Source organism: Anolis carolinensis, chromosome 2 (genome assembly GCF_035594765.1).
Source record: "Anolis carolinensis isolate JA03-04 chromosome 2, rAnoCar3.1.pri, whole genome shotgun sequence".
Taxonomy (NCBI): Eukaryota; Metazoa; Chordata; class Lepidosauria; order Squamata; family Dactyloidae; genus Anolis; species Anolis carolinensis.
The window spans coordinates 308,567,998-308,589,515 of NC_085842.1; the positions used below are offsets into that span (position 1 = coordinate 308,567,998).

Below are 21,518 nucleotides of genomic sequence, written 5' to 3' on the forward strand. Positions count from 1 at the left end.
TCTATAAATAAAGTTTTGTTGTTGTTATTGTTGTTGTTGTTAGATACACAAGATGAGTAAACAGCAAACAAGGTCACTCTGCTGGCTTTTATATCGATCACACCTCGGACACTTCCCAAGTGTCTAGGACTATGTGATATATCGGTGAATAATCCATGCAGATCTGAGTAAGGTGGCCTTTTGCAGCTGACAGATGGTAATTTTATTAGCACCAATTGTTTTCAAGTGGTGGCCAAGGCCTTTAGGCACTGCACGCAGTGTGACGATCACCACTGGGACCACCTTTACTGGCTTATGCCACAGTCTTTGCAGTTCGATCTTTAGATCCTCATATCACGTCAGTTTTTCCAGTTGCTTCTTGTCGATTCTGTTGTCATCTGGGATTGCAACATCGATGATCCGTTATTATTATTATTATTATTATTATTATTATTATTATTATTATTAATTATTGTGGCCAAAGACCCTTATATATACATCTACACTTCATAGAGACCTCCTTTCCTTTGATAGGTACATATGCAACTGCTTTTGTAGATGGTCTAATTCAAGGCTAAGTGACCTTCAAATAATTGTATAGATGCCTCACGGATGTTGGAGCTCCCAGCAAAACACTTGTAATCAAAAAACAATAGTCCCCCCAAGAGCCAAAGGTTTACATCAGTATTCTTGAGTGTTAATCATATTCAATTACATAATCAGTTGACAATTGTCTAGATAGCTACAAGCCTTACTACTGTAATGTATAATATAACCACTCAGTTGAACACTCTCTCTTATGCTACAACTGTGATTATGATCTATTTCTTTGGTAAGGTAAAACATAGCAGTCACTGTCAACTTCCCACAAGAAACATCTCTCTGGCTTTTTTTTAATTTTGCAGCTAGGGCACTCCAAGGATAGATCTCTTCACATTACACCATGGCATTCAATATATGTGTGGTTCCTTTCAATGTAGCCATGAGATGTGAAAAGTGAGATAGATCTTCAAGATGCCTAGAACTTTTCAGAGCTTAATGTTTTGTTGGGAACCTTGTGCTTCGTCCTTTAGGCACATGGTCAAACATGCTACTTTGTCCATCATAGCAGTAACCTCAAGTAGGATTTCAGTTGTCTTTATCCAAATGTACCTACAGATCTTATGGCATGGTTTTCAACACAGCAACGCTGCAGCCAAATAGCACACCACTGATCTGGACAGCAACATAATTCAATGGTAGTACAGAATAGTATTAGTTCCTTATCTATTTTTATTGAAATCTCACTTTTTGTACATGGATGAAGAAAATAAAAGAACAGTTGCAAATCAGCAGTTCTAGTGCTGAACAACTGTTGCAGTAAAAGGTAAAGGTTTCCCTTGATGTTAAGTCCAGTCGTGTCCGACTCTGGGGGTTGGTGCTCATCTCCATTTCTAAGCCAAAGAGCCGGCGTTGTCCATAGACACCTCCAAGGTCATGTGGCCAGCATGACTGCATGGAACGCCGTTACCTTCCTGCCGGAGTGGTACCTATTGATCTACTCACATTTGCATGCTTTCGAACTGCTAGGTTGGCAGAAGCTGGAGCTTAACAGCAGGTGCTCACTCCGCTCCCTGGATTTGAACCTGGGACCTGCAAGTTCAGCAGCTCAGCGCTTTAACACACTGAGCCATCGGAGGCTCAGTGTTGCAGTATTGGAGAGTTAAGCAGTGCACCAGTGTTCTTTGGTTTTTTTCAGCTCATTTTAGATTGTTTCCTTAATTAACTAGGGATTTCTACAATGAAAGTTGGACATATTTTGGTAGGAATCTATTCATTCTTCCTCTGTTATGCTGCTATTTATTTATCTATGATTACAAATGTGTTTTATTGTTTTTTCCTTTTTAATGTAAATGTTATCATTTTTCCTCCCATATGTGCACCTTACTGGAAAAGTGGAATGGATGTATGTTCTTCATATTTTAAACAGTTGGCAGGTATGTCTCCAGGCTTATCTGGACCAAACCCAGGGCAGCTGCAGTCATGAGAAACAATCTGATGCTGTAGCAGTCGTGTGCCAAGGGCTCTCATGTAGTTGGACCTGAACTATTCTACAAAAACCTGGCTAGGTCACTACAGTGCACTTACTACTCCCACTAAGAATGTATGTTTACACATCCTAGAGTGCCGAGCAACTGACAGCTTTTTGTTCATTCTGACTTGTTTGTATGTTGCTAGTAATGTGGTGACTGCAGAATGGGAATAGGATGTAGAAATGCACAGCAAGAAAGGAAGACCATTTAAAATGGCATTGTACATAAAGAGATCTGTTTATGAGTTTTGGAGAAATCCAGTGTAATAGAACAAACATCTTTCCTTGCTGGTACTGAAATTCTCAAGAGAACTGGAAATGTTATCTCTCACCCCCCCCCCCCTCCCCTGTTTGTGATTTCATAAGCAAACAATTGTGTATCTCTTCTAATGAAGCCCTCAGGATGCAATCTTAGACATACCTAGAAAGGAGCAAGTTCTGTTGAATTCTGTGACTTACTTCTAAGTAAACTTGCAAATGTTTTAGCTACATGAGATATAAACCAGGATGTATGGAAACAAATAGGTTATTTAGATCCAACACATTTAGAATATACGTACTATAGTTTTCTCTTTAGCATATGGGGGGGGGGGGAAATGTGCAGAAAACATTTCTAATAATATCACATCCAGTAATTCTGACCCAGGGATGTTTCTTTTTCTTTTCTCTTCATTTCTTTGATTCTATTGTTACCTTTTTGTAAAATAAGAAAATAAAATTTTGCGCGTGCATCATGTTTATGACCAAATACTTGTTCCACTAAGATTTTCAAGAAAGTTTGGGAAACATCTAAGTACAGTATATCCCACACCTCATGATGGTTGATGCTTCCAGATGGGCTTTTGTTCTGTGATCATTCTGTGCAGAGAAGGACACCACCAACCAATTCTAATATTGCCATTTCATTGTGCTACTTCTTTTTGTTCTTAGCATAAAACTAGTAAGGAATTAAAAATATAGTTGGACCTTGATATCCTCTTGGGCTTGTTTCCAGCACCGCCCCCAATCCCTGAAACATTACTTAAATCCATGGATGCTCAAATTCCATTATGTACAATAGTATAATAAAATGGTTTTCCTTGTGGCACAATTAGTGTGCTTTGGGATTTTAAAAAATATTTTCAAGTCATAGTTTTAGAATTTGTGGATGCAGAGGGCAGGCTGTATATGTACAGTACCATTTAACTTGAGAAATGAGAAGCCCTTGCTGAATGTTGTCTGAAAGCACCCTAATTTATCTCCTATTGAATAGAATAACACACATGTAATGACCAGTCTGTTATGGATAAAAAACAGACTATTGCAAAATTAAAATATTTTTGTTATGTCAAATTCCAAAGTATCTCAAAGCTATAGCTCATATTTTGCATCAGGTGTATAGAACGTATGAATTGAACTTGCACAAAAAAGTGATTTAATGCAGGGAACTTTTGTGAAAGGATATATTATAAAGCATTGTTTCCTTCTGCAGATTGAAATGAAACAATCCAGAATCCTTCTGTTTTACTCTACCACTTCATTCTGCTTAACATAGTTGACAGCTCTCGCAGAAGGTTTATGTTGACAGTTATCATTTTTCAATGCAGCCTATTTTGTGTAAGCACAGATTTTTTTTGTATAGTGACAGCACTCACTGTGTAACAAGTACTATATCTTAGGATAAGAATGGGCAAAGAACGACCTATTTCTGGGATTTGAATGGGGTTTCTTAAACCTCATCTGACCACAGTGTTTAAAGAAATGGTAAATACTGACCCCAGAAGCCTTGGGACAGTGTGAGTTGCAATTTAAGATTAGCCCCTGGTGGTGCAGTGGGTTAAAGCCTTGTGACTTGAAGGTTGGGTTGCTGACTTGAAGGTTGCCGATTCGAATCCAACCCGGGGAGAGCGCAGATGAGCTCTCTCTATCAGCTCCAGCTCCATGCGGGGACATGAGAGAAGCCTCCTACAAGGATGGTAAAAACATCTGGGCGTCCCCTGGGCAACGTCCTTGCAGACGGCCAACTCTCTCACACCAGAAGCGACTTGTGGTTTCTCAAGTCACTCCTGACATGAAAAAAATAATGGTAGGTTATGGTAGGTAGGGGTGCAAGTTACTTTCAACACTAAAATGTGAAGACGTTAAGGAAATTGTGGGAAGGAGGCAATGTATTTTATCTTAAGACATGTCAGATGTCTAGTGATCGTCTATCTAGAATCTGATATAGTTAGAGCCTGCCCCATCAGTTCCCAAAAGAGTCATTAAACTAGATTTGACTTTTCTTTGTTATTGCTGTCCGAATAATATTAAAAGTAAAAGTAATGAGCCAGTAACCTGGTCCCAACTGTTATTTTACAAGTCCAAATAATTTTCTCTTTTCCAGTGGCTTTATTCGATACACATACCACCTTATCACATTGAGAAATTTCTCAGTCATAGGGCACTTCAGCCTCTACTCATACATGGAGAGGCACTGGACTCATGGCATGAGTTAAGCTACTTCTGGCAGTCATGCATAGCCCTCCCTGGTTGAAAAGCGACAGAAGTGTCCTGAAAGGAGGGAATTCTGGCAATCAACCCTATCACATTGAGAAATTTACCCCTCGTAGGAAGCTTTAGCCTCTTTTTTTAGCATGGAGAGGCACGGAGCTCATCACATGTTCCAGGGTTGAAAAGAGGCAAAAATGTCCTGAAAGGAAAGAACTCTGAAACCAGGCCAGCAATCATGTCCCTACATCTTATTGCACTTTACTCACATCTTTACAACTGAAAAATAGGTGTGATGGGAACCATCAAAATTTCCCATCCTCTTTCATTGTCCAATCATCATAAGTCTCTTGTCTGGGGTTCAATGCAAATCAATAGGATCCCATGGAAAACAATGGTTTTAATCTGGATCCTTACCTCTTGTTTCCTCTGGAGTTCATTGCAGAATAATAGGATCCCATGGAAAGCAATAGATTTTTACTGGTGTCAGTCTCCTCATCACATGTCTACTCCAAAATTATTTCAACTGAGTTCAATTATTTCCTTCTATATAAGCTCTATCAGAAGTGGTTAATCTTGGTCTGATATATGGTGTGTTAACATAATATCCTGCTGCATGCATGAGTTCTAGTTATAAAATTAACCTATCTTGGGTTTTTGAAAACCTGAATTGGCCTTTAGACTCATGTATATGGTAAAATTGCTTAACCAATAATTAACAAAATGAAGTAATGGTTACAACGTAAATATGACATCACTTTCTGTAAACCTCTCCTGGTTTTCTATTGGATTATTCTTTTTGTAGGACATGATTATTTTAAAACCTACTTCTCTTCTGTGATTGTGTACAAGGTAATTGTAGTTGTTTCTCTCATGTTATAAATTCACATAAAGAGAAAACTTCTTTCCATGAGTTTGCATGGAAGTATAGTATGTTATTTATTAGATTTCAGCTAAAATGATTCATCAATCAGTACCAATATTGTCAAGATCTGGCACTTTACACCATTAATTTGCTGTTAAGATATATTTCGGGCACCCCCCTTTTTTGCTGTGACCTGTGAATGTCAGAGTAGGCTCATTGCCAATTTTGTGATCTGCTGCCTGTTTCAAAATGGATGCAGGAAGGTATCCATTTTCATCAAGATGATGTGAATGTTTTGGTTTTCCTAACCATCTGGAGTAGGGAGGTCTTTTAAAAGAGAAGAAAAAAACATAGATTTTAAGTATGTCAGTATCTGCATATGTACTTTAAAACTAAAACAAAATATAAAAATAAAACCATCCACCATTAAATAAAATTTAACAATCTTCTGGGCATTAGAGAAGAATTATGTCTAAATGGAATTAAAATAAAAATGAGAAAGATGGTTTATTCTTTGTAAAAAAAAAATGGTTAAAAAAACCAATGTTGTATTAGTAAACAAATGTTGAGTAAATTAGGTTTTTGGCATACTTACTAAGTTCATTGCACATCCAAATTGCAAAGTACTAAAAGAAGGGGTTTTTCCCTTCCTAAATTGCACACATGCTGCCTTGGTGGTCTTGTGCCGATTCTGATTTTTAATGGTTCTTTTAAGCTTCTCTGCAGAGACCAAAGATCATAGGAATTCAGTATCCTGGGATATATTTAGAATTTTCAGTACTCTTAAGTGTTGCTTTCTAATTTTGTTTTTCAGTTGTAGGAACAAAGGGCTGATTTGCTGCTTTCTTTCTTTTTGGTTGATTGTTTGTTGTTGTTAATATATGAAATCTGCATATTTCTAGCAGTTTTATGGGGGTGTGAAATTATCTTGAATTTCATGATATTGTAGTTTTGCCATACACATGTTGATAATATTTACAGCTAGGCATGGCAGATATAATTCACATCCACAGTGTGTTCCCCAACTACAGAGACACATCTCCCTTGACTGCCCTAATACTAAATTTACTCCACATTTTGTGAGAATGCATTCTGCCTCTCCTTTAGCATAAAGCAGGAATTTGTGATGCCCCTGTTTTCTATTCCTGGTTTTATAATCCAGACATTTTCTACATGGTGTGTGTGTCTGTGTGTGTATACAGACATACTTCTCGGTAAGGCAGTCCATTCCTGTGATGACTCCAAAAATGTGAGCTCCTTGCTCAAACACCATCCCGTAATCCTCCCCAAAGCAGATCCATATCTAAAATGCACATTTGGAAGTCAGGTAAATAGTGAAAATAAATGTTTGTAATGATAGGAAATCAGAAGGAATTACTTTCTGCTCTGGCAAGACGTTTTTGTGCACTATTCAGACTGCTGATGGGAATTCACCTGCCTCCATTTTTTTCTAATGAAAAATATCTCCACATAGAAAATCATAGATCATGAAATCATAAAGAAATCAGGAATAAACTTGTGGGAAGAGTTATTGAATTGGATGAGAGAAACTGTCCTGCAGACAACAATATGCAGACCATTCTTGGGTTTACTGTACTGTGAAGTAGATCCATAATAAGCTATAGAATTGTTGGGACTGCCTTCCGTCTGGAAATGTATGTCCTCAGGTTTCCATCCATGGAAGACAGTCCTAGTCAGCCACAAGTGATAGCCTATGGATGATATGATGATTAATAAATACTTCTATTCTCTTGCACCGCACCCTGTTTTAGTTTTAAAAGTGGTGTGTGATGTAATGTTATGAACTGGATAATTTTGAATGAGGTATGAAAAAGATTGCTATGCTATTGTTGATTTTAAGCACTGCCTCATGCATTCGGGTCATTTGTGGAAGTGCTCTAAAGATATTTCTTCCCTCTCTCCTGCCCTCTTCTTTCTCCATAGGTTTATGCTCCTTCTGCAAGCACTGCCGACTATAGTCGGGATTCACCAGGCTATCCATCCTCAAAACCAACAGCCAGCACTTTTCCTAGTTCTTTCTTCATGCAAGGTATCCCGGGGATATGCATGTATTTCAGGCAATGAGGAGTGATAGTAAATTTAGATCCAGAAGACTTGTGTCCCATTCCTTGTTTATCCTGTCCCTCAAGAAGAAGGACAAAACCTGGCATTATTCATTGGCCACTTAAAAATAGGAATGATCTAGTTACATACTTTCCAGGTTAAAGTAAAAGAAGACAGAAAATGCAATGTAAGCTGCTTTGGTTCCCATATTGATAGAAAAGTTAGATAAAAGGCAAACCAACAACTTTAATTTTAGCTTGCTTACTTTGATTTTATTTCAGGTCTTGATGTTTATGAGCTTCTTTGGTGATAAACTAAGTTAACATATATCATTCTGGATTTCCGTGCACATACAAGTATTCACACAAATAGTATGTGACTGATTACTTGTCTTGGTCTAGAAACTGTGGTTGAGCTCTAGTTACTGCTGTATGTTTTCCCATTTTTCTTTAGCAGGGGAGACTGTTCAATGCATACATACCTTTGCATTCATGGAACCTGTCCCCTTCTTAAAGAGACAGCCCTCAAGCGTTAAACATTCAAGAGCTTTATGATTAAGTGTGGTCTGATGGATTTTTCTATGCCAATATTGTTGTTTAAGAAAGTGTTTATGAAGTAAGTTCTATTTTCAGTCTTGTTATCTACCTGAAAAAGCTGTTCTGTTCAAGATTGAACACCAAATTATTGTTTCTTTGATGCCCTGTTTTTCAGTAAGTCCTAAAATAGGCCTCAACCCATACATGGTTGGATTCATCCTGAGTCTTTTTCTACCCAACTGCTGCATTGCCCTGAGCTCCTCAGAAATCCAAGGAGCCTATCCTCTGCACCCAGGTCAAAGACACCTGGGAGTAAGAGTATCAATTTCCTGGGAAATCTTCCTATTCCACAGATCAACCATGGCATCAATAGAATAATCAACTCTAGCAACTAGGAAATCCCATGAAATAGTCATGAATCCTTCTGGATCCAGTAGTCTCCCTGACAGATAATTTTAATGTGACACTGAGATTAAAGTGAAACTTCAAGCAAATTATTTCCTCTAGACTAAGTATTCCATCTAAAAATCATTAGTATAGGTTGAGCATCCCTTATACAGAATTCCTATATATACTTCAAAATTGCCCACATGGGTACTTGAGATAGTGACAAATTTTGCTTAATGCACAGGATAATTTAAAATATTGTATAAATTACCTCCAGGATCTGTCCTTAAGGTATATATGAAACAAAAATGAATTTTAGGTTTATCTCCAAGATATCTCATTACTTACTTACCTACTTACTTCATTTATATCCCTCCCTTCTCACCTCGAAGAGAACTCAGAGTGGCCTTACAAAATCAGCAGCAATTTGATGCCATACATACAATACAACACAATACAACACAATACAATACAATAAGATATCTCATTATGTATTTATATGCATATAAAAATATTCCAAAATCCAAAAAAATCCAAAATACTTCTGGTTTTAAGCATTTTGGATAAAGAATACACAACTTATAGCAAAATTAGTAGCGGTATTACTAGTAGTTTAATAATACCTCCTGTTACTATTCTCTTTATTAATTTTTCATTTGGATTTTATATAAGAACAAGGAAGAAACCATGAAAGATAAAGACATCAGTACTTTATGTGTTCAGATGCTTTTAGTGAGTGTCTTATTGGATCAGATGTTTCTTGTGTATATTTTGCATCACATCTGTCTGGGAGAGATTTCAGACATTCACCTGACATAATTATTAACAGATTGCATACCATTTCCACAAGAGTTGAGGTAGAGCATTTGGCACTTTTATGATATATTTGAAAAGATGACAGAACAGAACATAGTAGAAATTAATGTTGTGAAGAGTAATTTTTCACTTTTTCTCGTATATTTCAATTCTAAATAACCCAATAAAATGCAGGTCAAACAAAATATATTAAGTAAAAGAATTAACTTTTGCTGCCTGGTCTAAGTATGCAACAGATTATAGAGTCCTGAGATTGGAGAATGAATAGCATCACTTTTTTGTAACATTAGAAAATGGCATCTTACGAAACATTTATCTGTAAAACTTGCACACAAAGACACACATAATTTGTTGCAAATAGGAAAACCATTACAGCTTGGAAGGGATAGCTGGGATAGTTTAATACAATGTGTTAAGTGACGCTTTTTTATTTTGAAAAGCTTATCCAAGTTCATGAATAAGTCTATCAATAGCTATTGCCCATGATAAGTAAGACTCTGACCCAGTGTGGTATAGTGTTTAGTTGTTTACATTATTTGACTAGATCTATTATCACCCAGTCTATGACTTTATTTAGAGTTCTAAATCATGAAAAAAGGGTAAAAATCAGCAAATATTAAAACTATGATAAAACGGTGGCAGATAATAAAAATAGTGCAGCATACCAAAGCAAAACCTAGAAGTAAAATAAAGATGTGCTAAAACCTGAAAACACTATAGGTAAATCATAAAATGGATGAAAGGATAAAAAGGACCTCATGAGATATTAGGAAAAAAGCACTTGAGATTTTCTGTTGACAACACACCCATAGTTTAGCTCTTGCTGACCCGTTTTGGGTGTCAATCACCAAGGATCAATCTAACGTGCATTATAGGACTGTCGGAAATATAAAATGAAAGCAAGGGAAGAAAAAACATTTTTGCCTACATGTAATCCATTGAGTCATTTGGAAGGGTGGTGCAGTATGCAAATTATATTAATTTTCAGAAAACATTAGTGTCTATAAAAACACTCAGGATTTTTTAAATAGTGGAAGTTAGTTCCAGTAACCTAGCTGTCGTTGAGGAGCTGAAATATTTTTGATATAGTGAAGGCTTTAAATAAATCTTATTCATTTGCTAGTGCTGGTTATTTCAGTGTTCATTAAAAAGTACTATTAATTTTTGTTCAATTGAAAAGCTGAAGTAAGATTTGAAAAGTCACAAAGCGATATATCTTAGCCTTCTCCATACACACCAAGTACATGAGTAAATTAATTTTAAGTTAACTGATCATGGGGGGCAGGGGCATAAGGGTATGATGAAAACCACAATGTGGGGCATGTGTCAAAAAGTTTGGAACCCACCTGTCTGGTAACATATAAAAGGATTCCTAAAGAAAAGGTGAAAATACTGTGACCAAACTGCATTGTGTCTTTACATAAGATGACAGATCACACCATAACAGTGAATTTCCCTTGCATAAATTTAAACAAAAGGCCAGAAAAATTTCAATTGTAGCTAAAAGTAGCATAAACATTGGTAAAACCTATGCATACAAGATCTATGACTAATTGCTCATGAGTTTTTAAAATGTCATTTGCTCTTCTCTGTAGCAAATTTTGCTTTATCCAAAGCATGTAGGTATGTAAAATTAGTGCAACACTTAAGAGGCAAAAAGGTGATAACATAGCTTCCCATTTGTGATTGCTTTCATTTATTGTAAACCATTACTCAACATAGCAACACATTAGGTGTTCATCAAACCCTATTAGAATGCTAATGTTAACATTTACTTAAAACACAACATCAGCATGTGAAATAACCATGCCTTCAGAGCAGTCATGCTTTTATTTTTGTTTTACAGATGGTCACCACAACAGTGATCCATGGAGCTCCTCCAGTGGGATGAATCAGCCTGGTTATAGCGGAATGTTGGGCAATTCTTCTCATATTCCACAGTCCAGTAGCTATTGCAGTCTTCATCCGCATGACCGCTTGGTAAGACTGTATTTCAGTGTCAGAAGAAATCTCTGTGTATGTGTGTGATCACAAATAAAGAAAACATAGTTTTATATAATTATATTAATAAGTCAAACCCATTAAAACTGCCTTTCTTTGTCTGTCAAATGGAGACATTCTATGGATTCATCTGCCAGTTAGTTTGGACAGAGTGAATATTTTAAAATGAGGATATTTCTCACTCTCATGGGTTAGGATAGGAGCTGCTCATTAGATCTGTGCCTAAAATTTAATAGAAAACATGAAAGGTACCTTTGAAGTAACAACAACACAGTTGCATGCTATTTATCTCAGGTACAGGAGTTTAGAATCATATGCTGAGAAAACTGGTCCCACGGGACTTAGTGGGTTTTCCCCGTTTTACTTCAACAGAATTTTCAATGAGCAAAATTCACCTGAGAACTGGATTGACATGTACTTGTTTTTCAGACATGAGAATACAAATGAAGTAAAATAAAGATACACATACACACAGAGGAAAAAGCCCAATTAGATGGAGATAGAAATCTGGTCTCCAAATGATGGAACCTTCTTGCACAATCCATGTAGATTTTCCTTTTTCTGGCATAACACTGTTAACCTGTGCAAAACAACAACACTGTTCTAGACTTAAATAGTTGTTTATTCAACTTATTGAATCAACTGAATTTATATAGACATGGGCTTATTTGATTTCCAATAAGGTGGTAATGGCTACTTGAGTTGGAACTAGTGTCAGGACTTAGATCCTAGTCTATGGCATACCTTTGTCAATACCAGCTTGCCTCAGATGGAAGGAATACAGATCTCAGAGTTCTGTATTAACTAGTGGCAAAGAAATGGCTCATGGTGAGCATCTGTTTGGGACATGATATAAAACCAATCCTCTGTCTGGTTCATGATGGCCTTCCCAATCTAAAATCTGAAATTTCCTGTTGTGTTTTAGAGTCTTTTATTTGATCTGATTTAAGAGCAGTAGCCTGGAGTAGATTCATGCAAGCAATCTTAGTGATTACTATTACGTTCAGTTGTGAATTCTATGGAAAGGTATTATATAAGCTATCTTATAAAACAGGCCTGGCCAACCTGTGGCTCTCCAGATGTTTGGGCCTCCAACGTCAAGAAATCCCAGCCAGCTTACGAGCTGTTAAAAATTGTGGAAGCTGAAGTCCAAAACATCTGGAGTGCCACAGGTTGGCCAGGCCTGGTCCAAAACATAGTCTATACTTTCTGTATATAGAAGAAAATGAAAATGAACCCCCATGTTGCTCAGAAAATAATTATTCTCTTGATGATTAGAATCTTCTGTTTTATAGAGCTACCCATCACACTCCTCAGCAGATATCAATTCCAGTCTTCCTCCAATGTCTACTTTCCATCGCAGCAGCACAACACATTACAGCGCAACGTCCTGTACACCACCTGCAAATGGAACAGATAGCATAATGTGTAAGTTGAAGATATGGGTAATTGAATACTAAACCTTCCTCCATTTCTGAGAGCGGTGAGGTTTTTCCTATATCATAGACAACTTTACATCTTTTGTTTTCCTACATAGTAAGAATGTGAGTGTAGCTGGATAAGGATCTTGTTCCATTGATGACTTAAAGTTTCACATGTGCATAGCTCAAGCCCTATTACTTCCCTTAGTCTTTTTTATCTTCACTCCAGAAAGTGTGCTTGCATTATCAAGTTACTGAATGGCTGCTTTCTTAAAGTTACTTGCACGGTGGGATTTCTTTCTGAAGGAGAAAACCATCTCGTACAGCCCATGAATATCAGCTGGTGATGGCTGAATGAGAACTGTTACCAGAACAGTTCCAAGCAAAAGACATTTTCTGAGTGGATCATGTGAGGATATTAACTTAAAGTGATGCTTAAGTCTGTACAAAGTATTACCCATGTGTTTTCAAAGGTTCAGAGCTATGTGGCATTTAGGCAGCCACTTACCAGGAGAGATTTAATGCAGCATATGCTAAAGATTACTCCAGAATATCTGTCTCATTCATGTATTAATCCTGCTTTCTACTCTCACTTTAAATGACATGTTTGAATGACATGACGCATGGCAGTATGTGGCTTTTTTAGTGGAAACATTATGTGTGCTTTCCCTTGAGGCCTTGGTTTTACTGTGATTTTATTATTAGAACAGTCACATAATACTGCATTTAATTTTTTTACAAGCATGTTAAGCTTTCAGTGCAGTGGGGTGATAAACTCTCATATGGCACGGGAGGGACATGAATTTTTATCCTGCTATGTCAGTTCTTCTTGTCTTGGGAAGACTGAAAATATCAAATTGACCCAAGTTCTCCCTGTGCTTCTTAAGTCAAACTCTATCCTATGTTCAACTCAGATTAGATGTTGGATCACGGCATTTTTGACATATTTTGCCTGTTAGTGCCTATATCTGAATGCTTTTCTTTGGCATAATATAACTCAAATAAGCTCAGGATTCCATTGTTATGAGTTAATTGGTCAAGCTTTTATAAACCCATGAAGTTTGTTCCCTAAGTACAGCTTATTTCTGTAATATTCAGTCCTTACTTAAGCCTTTAGAAAGTACTGTCTAAAACAAAACACTGGCAGTGTTGGAAGCAACTTAACTATTTAGTAGTGAGAGTGCCACATGCTAGGTGCCACAAGAAGAAAGCAGCATCCCATTGCATGTCCCTGACAAAGAGATTCACAAAAGAACTCATACTATGGAACTCATCTTGGAAATTTAATAAATAAGGAAATATTGAAAGTGTGGAGACAGTCACAGAGGTTCCATGCCTTGAATAATGTCATACCCATTAGTTTCATCCCCTGGAAAATAATTGTGTGTACATGTGAAGAGAGCCATTGTGGTATAGTGGTTTGAGTATTGGACCAGATTCAAGTCCCCACTCAGTCATGAAAATCCACTGGTGGACGTTATTTTCCCACAGTAAATTTGGCCTTAGGAAGACAAAAACAACAACCACAACAGCATCTCTTTCTCCAGACACATAACAGGAAATACTTTCTTAGTGATCCTGTATTTTCACATTTTCAGGATGATGTCAACAGGCTTTTTTGTAACAGTACTCAGGCGCCCCATTTTGTACTGACAACCAAGGTTGCAGTGTTACTCCCAATATTTTTTACATTTAATTGGGTAGGTTATTTTATTTATGGAAACCTTTTGGTTGAATTGCTTATGGGCCTATGGACAATTTTACACTGCCCTTAATCTATTGAGGTTGAATTCTATATGTATTTCTGATGAAAGTGTAATAAACAAAACTTGTCATGTTACTTTTGCATGCTATAAATATCTGGAATGTTTCATTGTGTAGCAAAAAATAGGGTTAGGCTGATACGTTCATCCCAGTGATTTGTGTCACTTCTGGCAGATGAGGGCAAAACAGTAATTTTCTTCAGTGACTTAAAGTGATAAGTGTTGTGCTTCAAGCGGAATTCAGTCTAGTCTAACAAAGACACAATAACTTTGCACAGTTGCAAAAGGAAAAAACAGAAAGCTACTCTTTTCAGCAAAGTCCAAACATAAACTTGCAGTGTTGCATTAAAAACAAATCTTACAGTGTAACAAACTCACATAGTCCTTGAAAGCATTAGGGTTGTGCATTTGTATAAAATTACTTACTGTTTCTGTTTGTTCCATTCCTATGGCGCCATTTCTGTTTCCATCTACTGCTGATGGAAATGGATGCCTATACAAATGGACTTTTCCATTCAAGGTCCGGGAAAAAAAATCAGGCCTTGGGCAGCAAAGCACCAGGCCCTGCAAGCCAGGTCTATGAGCCATCAAGCACTCAATAGCATATAGGTCCAGCTTTCAGGGCCTACTGTGAGCGCTCAACTGTAGGCCCAGCAGCCAGGGCCTGCAATCAAGCACTCGATGCTCGTAGACCCTGGCTTCCGAGCCCATGGTTGAGCGCTTGATGATAGGCCCGGCAGCCAGGGTCTACGAGCCATCAAGCACTCGACTCTTGAAGACTATGCAGTCAATACTGCTTTGAACTTTTTGAAATACTGAGAGCAAAAAGTTTTAAGTTTTTAAATGCCTGCTTAGTAATTCCACCCAAATCCAGAAGTGATGAAAGTAACAGGTTGACATAATCCTTTGTTTGCCAAGTTTTATGTCATTTTTTTCTACTTCTTCTATTGAAATAAAATATCTAATTAGGAGTTTTGCTTACAGACTATCCATTTCAATGTCTGTTTTGTATAACAGGCTGCCTATATTGGTTGGTTACAAGTTTTCTTGAAAAAGAACTTCGTACCCATTACAACTTACCAGAAATTCATTAACATCCTCATGATAGATGGTTTCAGAGTGTCTGGTGTTAAACATTTGGATCAAAGAGTGTCTTCCTCCCCAATATAAGACACAATGAAACAGTGTATAAGTTTTTGCCATCAGATTAAAACTACTTATAGGATTGAAGTGATTTTATTTACTCATGCATATAAATAAAAAAAACCCACAGTGTCACCTCATTACAAGAAGAATTGAGTAAGTACCAAATATTTAAATGCTACAAGCTCTGAACACCCATCATAAGCGAGTATTTGACCATATCGCTTCTTCACCTTGTAGTAAAACAATTCCCAATATGTAGAAAAGTAACTAAAACAAGTTAACATATAGCTGTAAAAAATTATAGTTTTTCCTCATTAAGTTGTTTTTGTAATATAGTTTAGTTATTCCTATTTTTACAGGGGAAATAAATTATTCCAAGCAACTACTTATATGCAACTAGTTACTTACATAGCCTGGATTATTTGCACTTTACTTTGTCTTAAGGGATATGGAGGAAAAAGTACATCTGAGTCCCAATCTGTTATCTCCTCCAGGAATAGTCATGGGAATGTGGATCTGGAGAAGAGTACTCCCCAAATATTTCTCTAGACAAAAGGTACATGATGTAAGAGGTATTATATAGTTAAAAAACATTAAGATTTCATATATGATTGCAACCTACCTTGACGGACAAAAATAATGTGAAGTAAAGATTCATAGAATACAGCTATCATTAAAATGCAAAAGAATTACATATACATGGATGACAAGAAAAAACAGAATTGGTTTCCTCTTATTTTTTATGTTCACTCTTGTTTTACAGCAAACAGAGGAAGCGGAGCAGCAGGAAGTTCACAGACAGGCGATGCATTGGGGAAAGCACTTGCATCTGTAAGGAAACATTTGCTTTGGGATCACTTGGGTAGTATGAACTTGAGTCAGAACCAGTTACTAAATATTGAGGATCCTGAGTTTCAAGTATGATTGACTTCACTGCTTCTAGTTAAAACAATATGATGTAAATGTAGTGTTAGACTGCATACAAACTCTTTGAAAAATCAGGATAAATTGTTATTTCCAGGCTGTTCTTTGCAGTTTTTCCATGAAAAAACTAGAACATTGCATTATATCACTCAGTAACAGAGTTTATTCTGTTATAGTTCTGAATATTGTTTCTCAATGTTACATTTGAAAGACAGCATGAATTATCAGAGGTCTGCACCTGTGAAAACATAGGATATATCTTCACTACAAAGCTGAAGCAGTTCAAAACCAGTTTCCATTATGTGCTTTTGTTCATTAAGTACTGAGAGCTTCAGTTCTTACAGTGCTTAACATTCTGCGTAAAATCTCTCTTCCATATCACAGAGCTCTACTTCCTTATATATCATAGGAGGAAGGCATGGCAGGGGAGTTTGTAGAGTTTTTGTATATATGTGCCTTCAGACATATACTCTGAACTACAATTATATATATATATATATATATATATATATATATATATATATATATAATCCAGGAGACTGGATGGGCTATGTCCAAAGTTGTCCCAACATAAATTCTCTCCGTATGAAAGACTGCAGCTGTGACTTTCAAATGTAATTTGAGCAGGGAGCCAGAGAAAGGATTCATTGAGAAGGGATTTGGCTCTCGGTGTTGTGTTTTCTGTTCTAGCCTCAGGGGCCTTTAAATGTTGCCCTAACTGCCGGAGCTGTTTTTCTCAGAACACGTCCTGTGTGGTTGAGATAAAATTTAAATGACCAATCCACATGGGCAGAGGCCAGTCACGGTAGCCTTTCCACAGAATTGGTCACCACTGATGGGGAGCTGTGGTCAGGAACTGAGCCATCAACCCTTTCTGTGTAGTATCTATTGATGAGAAAGCAGCTCCCATCCAGCCAGGATAATATTTAAAGGGCCCCAAATCTCTTTCTTTGCAAAGACTGATATTTAAAAGTCAGTATTAAAATCAGCCCTGAATAAGAATTCTTTATTTAAAAATACTAATACAAAGCATAGGACTATGCTGACTTTTAAAGGAATCATTACTGTAATTTATTTTCTGGGCAGAGTGGGTTCCACTGAGTTCTCATGAGAATTGACATTTTCCATGTCCAGGTAACATATGTTATGAAGAAAAAGCAGTATAATTCCTAATTATGGATATAGTACAAAATTACTTTTATAGGTGCCCTAAGGTATTGGTAACCACAGGGTTAATTCATTTAATTGACTGTGTAGGAACCAAAGAAACAATTTGCATGTTCAATTTAAACTGTAGCCAGTATGGGTTCCCAGTACACTGTCCATTATTTGATACATATATTTTAAAAGAATGATATAATAAGATATTTGTCATTGTGAATCATGTCTTATATGATAGATGTTTTACCTGTTTGGAAGTGCAAGTGATAGCATTTTAGTCTTATCTGAATAAAGTAGTATATAAACTCAACTGAATGTTGACCCTGGGTCAAAAGTTAAACATCTGCAAGGACTTGTCTTCTCCTTGCAGCTAGTACAGAGCATGCTGTAATAAACATTATTAACTAATTTATGGACCTATTTATGGACCTATTTATGGACCTTATTTATTTATATTTATTTATTTAAAGGGTCTGGCTTGAAGTGGAATGAATCCCCTGACATTTTTTTTTGTATATTTATGTGTAAAGCATTGTTTAAAGCATTTTTCGACAATAATGCTAATCACAACATCTATTAAAATTATTATAAACAATTTTTAAAATATAATGGTTAGGTGTCACTTTATCACAACTATTGCTTCAAAATATTTTTGCCATGGATTTCTGATCCCACATTTTTTTCCTAATTAAGTAGTCACTATAAAGAAACATAGGCTTTTTTAAACCTGGATGAAGACAGAAGCATCACGCCTCTGTCTTCATCCATTCATGAATGGCTTTAGATTAATTCTTTATCATCTTTTAAAGATCTACTCTCCAGATCACACCAACAACAGCTTTTCATCAAATCCTTCAACTCCTGTTGGTTCTCCCCCTTCTCTCTCAGGTATTGTGGTTAAAATTATATTTTACTGATTTCAATTTTATAAAAATAGTAATCAGGAAATCTTAAATTTGCACCTGCTGTGCAAACTAGGTGAGCTGCATTATCCAGAAAAATATTAGATTGTCATATTAATACTGGGGAAAATAACAACAGCTCAGCAATAGAACATGGGCTTTCCCTGAAGGTTTAGCCCCAGGCATCTCCAGGTAGAGAAGGAAAACCTTGCCTAGCAATCAGCCTATATTACCACTGAAAATAATATAGTTGTTGCTGTCAATAATAAACTAGATGCATCAATGTTATGACTCCTGTCTTCCAAATAATAATAAACAAAGTCGGGATTTTGTATTTCCAGAAAGGAATAGATTATATAATGGAAATTGCTTTATCCAATAGGATAACGTAAATATTAATTTTCTAGCATCCTTCACTAACTAGCAATCACACTTTGTGTTTAGTTGAGTTTCAAAAATCACTTTATTGCAATAATAGCATTGAGGAAGTTTTGAAATGCCCATGTGGATTGATTCTACTAAGGCAGATGGTCTCTCCTAGAAGTTGCTTTGGTGGTCACATTTGAGAAGCCTTCACAAGTCAGTGTGTGAACTGCAATAGATTCTAACCAGCTCTCTTTATCCACTGATTTCTCCCTCAAATTGCATCACATCTGTTTATTACTCATCTACCAGCCTTCCATAGTGTTACTTCTTTACATGAATCCAGTTGGTCTATTATATTTATTCCTGCCTAACATCTCTAAGGGCCCTTCGAAGACAGGCCCTATATTCCAGGATCTGATTCCAGGTTTATCCCGGATTATCTGGCAGTGGAGACTCATATATCCAGTTTAAAGCAGAAAACCTGGGATCATATCCTGGGATATATTGTCTGTCTGGAAGTGCCCTAAGAAAACAGTTGAGCTGCAACATCTTGCTGGTAAACATCTCAAGATTTGAGGGCTATCCATATGTTTTTTGAATTCATAACTTTCTCATGTGGGATATTTTACTCCTAGATCATGTGTAAGAAATAACCTTTCTCAATATGAAAGACCAGTTAAATAATAATGCTACTGGTGGCCTTGCCTTTTTCTATACACGAGTTCAATACAGGCAGCCCCCCCCCCCCCCCGCAGTTATAAACATCCGACTTTCTAATGAATGACTCATAGTTAAAAATGGGGGTTAGACAACAGGAAGTGAGAGAAATGTACCCCTTGGAATGGAAATCCACTCCTGAAAGAGTTATCCTGGGGAAAAGGTGTCTCTACTGAGCTTTAGCACGAATCCTTGTTTTTACAACAAACCAAATTTTTCAAAATCCAATTATCACAGGGACAGAAAGTGAGGTGAAATCCTCTGAACAGACAGCAAAACAAACACCACAAGGCTGTTAGTCTTTCTCTTTGCTAGCCAAACTTAAAACATATGTATTTTGGCTGAACTTACACTTAAAACATGTACCTGTTCTGATCTACAAACACGTTGAACTTAAGAACAAACCTACAGAACCTATCTTGTTCATAACATGGGGACTGCCTGTACAGTAAAGCAGCCTAAACCAGCTACTTTGGGAGCATCTAAGATACCATTCCAAGTATGGTATCATGCCACAAGATTTTCTCAGCACAGCAATGGAACTAAAAGTAAACAATATTTTTGCATTTAAAAAATAAGGCATGCGTCCACTAGATACTTTGTTTTACTACAGTTTTAAGAAACTACTTTTAATCATGATCCAGAAGGAAGGGTGCTGAAACTGACCCTCAGTGCCTCTGAATTTGCTCACCCTTGTGATAGACTGTAATACTAAATAGTTGGATTCAGATGTATTCTTATTTAAAATATTAAAATGAGTGTAGATTATTCATAATGCAAACTTTTTCTAAATGTATCTTAAGTTAATTTTATTTCAGAGCGATATGAGTGTCTAAATAGGTCATGCAATGGCTATTTGTAATGCAAGGTTTATTCTATTATTTACTTTTTCTATGGTGAGACCTACCCACTGCCATAAGAACACATGTGTGTGTTGCTCAAACATTTATGCTTTGATCATGAAACTGTATAGAATTTAGATAAACCTTCCTAAAACCATCTAGCTGTTGTAGACTAGAATTCTGTTCATTTCTGACCAGTGGCATACTGGCTGAGCCTAATAAGAGTTATAGCTCCAAACATCTGGAGAGTGTCAAATTAAGGGACAATTATTTAGAGCATAAGCAAATCACAATTTTTTGATACTATGGAGGTACAAGATCCTTAATTTTGTCAGGAGAGGCATAAAATACTACCAGTCCTCATCTTGTCAGTAGAAAGAATATCAAATGAAACAGGACAGCTAGACTATATAACATACTGGTATTATATTATTATTATTATTATTATTATTATTATTATTATTATTATTATTTAAAAAAAACCAATACGTTAAACAAACATATCTTTTATGAAACAATTACATCATGAAGGACTTTAAGAACTGTTCCAGAGACTTATAATTATAATGATGCTCTAGAAAATATTTCAGTTATGTCATACCATGGGAAGTGACACTGCAAACAATCTTCATAAACACATTCTTTAAGGGGAGTGTTTCCAAAATTACATTTGATACTGGAATATTCAGCGTGACTTAATTAGAAAGCTGGCATGTTTTGTATTTTACACTTGGAAGAGAAGTTTTTTTGAAAAGGGAGAAGTCTAGCTAGGCCAGTTGAATTAAACAAATAATAAGCAACCCCTTTCTAAAAGTACATTTGAGAATTAATGAGTTCGACAATGAATATTAAAGTAGAATTTGACACAACTAGGTATTATTCTTGCGTTGCTATATTAAGATTAATGGGATTTGCAGGGTATGTTTCATTTGCTGTTTACAAAGTAATACATAATTTTTTAAAAGCATAGGTTTGACAACGGAATAATATTGTCAGGGAACACTGCTTCTATCTGGTCTAGAATGATAGCACTGCGTAATATTCTCTTTAGCTGTAGCATTGTCTGCATCTACATCCCTATTTAGGATTTT

The 21,518-nt window shown here is 36.4% G+C and overlaps 1 protein-coding gene across 26 annotated transcripts in view; it reads left to right on the forward strand.

The window, feature by feature from the left end:
* tcf4 (transcription factor 4) overlaps positions 1-21,518 on the forward strand; it is a 378,409-nt gene that overhangs the window by 315,370 nt on the left and 41,521 nt on the right. For 25 of the 26 annotated variants that reach the window (XR_010003930.1, XM_062974260.1, XM_062974264.1 and 22 more), the window contains 5 exons: positions 7,326-7,431; positions 11,031-11,164; positions 12,481-12,613; positions 16,279-16,346; positions 18,410-18,488. Coding sequence is in view for 25 of the 26 variants with exons in the window: in XM_062974260.1 (XP_062830330.1) it covers positions 7,326-7,431; positions 11,031-11,164; positions 12,481-12,613; positions 16,279-16,346; positions 18,410-18,488 (520 nt within the window). In the remaining variant the exon portion in view is untranslated. The remainder of the gene's footprint in view (positions 1-7,325; positions 7,432-11,030; positions 11,165-12,480; positions 12,614-16,278; positions 16,347-18,409; positions 18,489-21,518) is intronic. The other variant, XM_062974259.1, reaches the window with a different exon arrangement.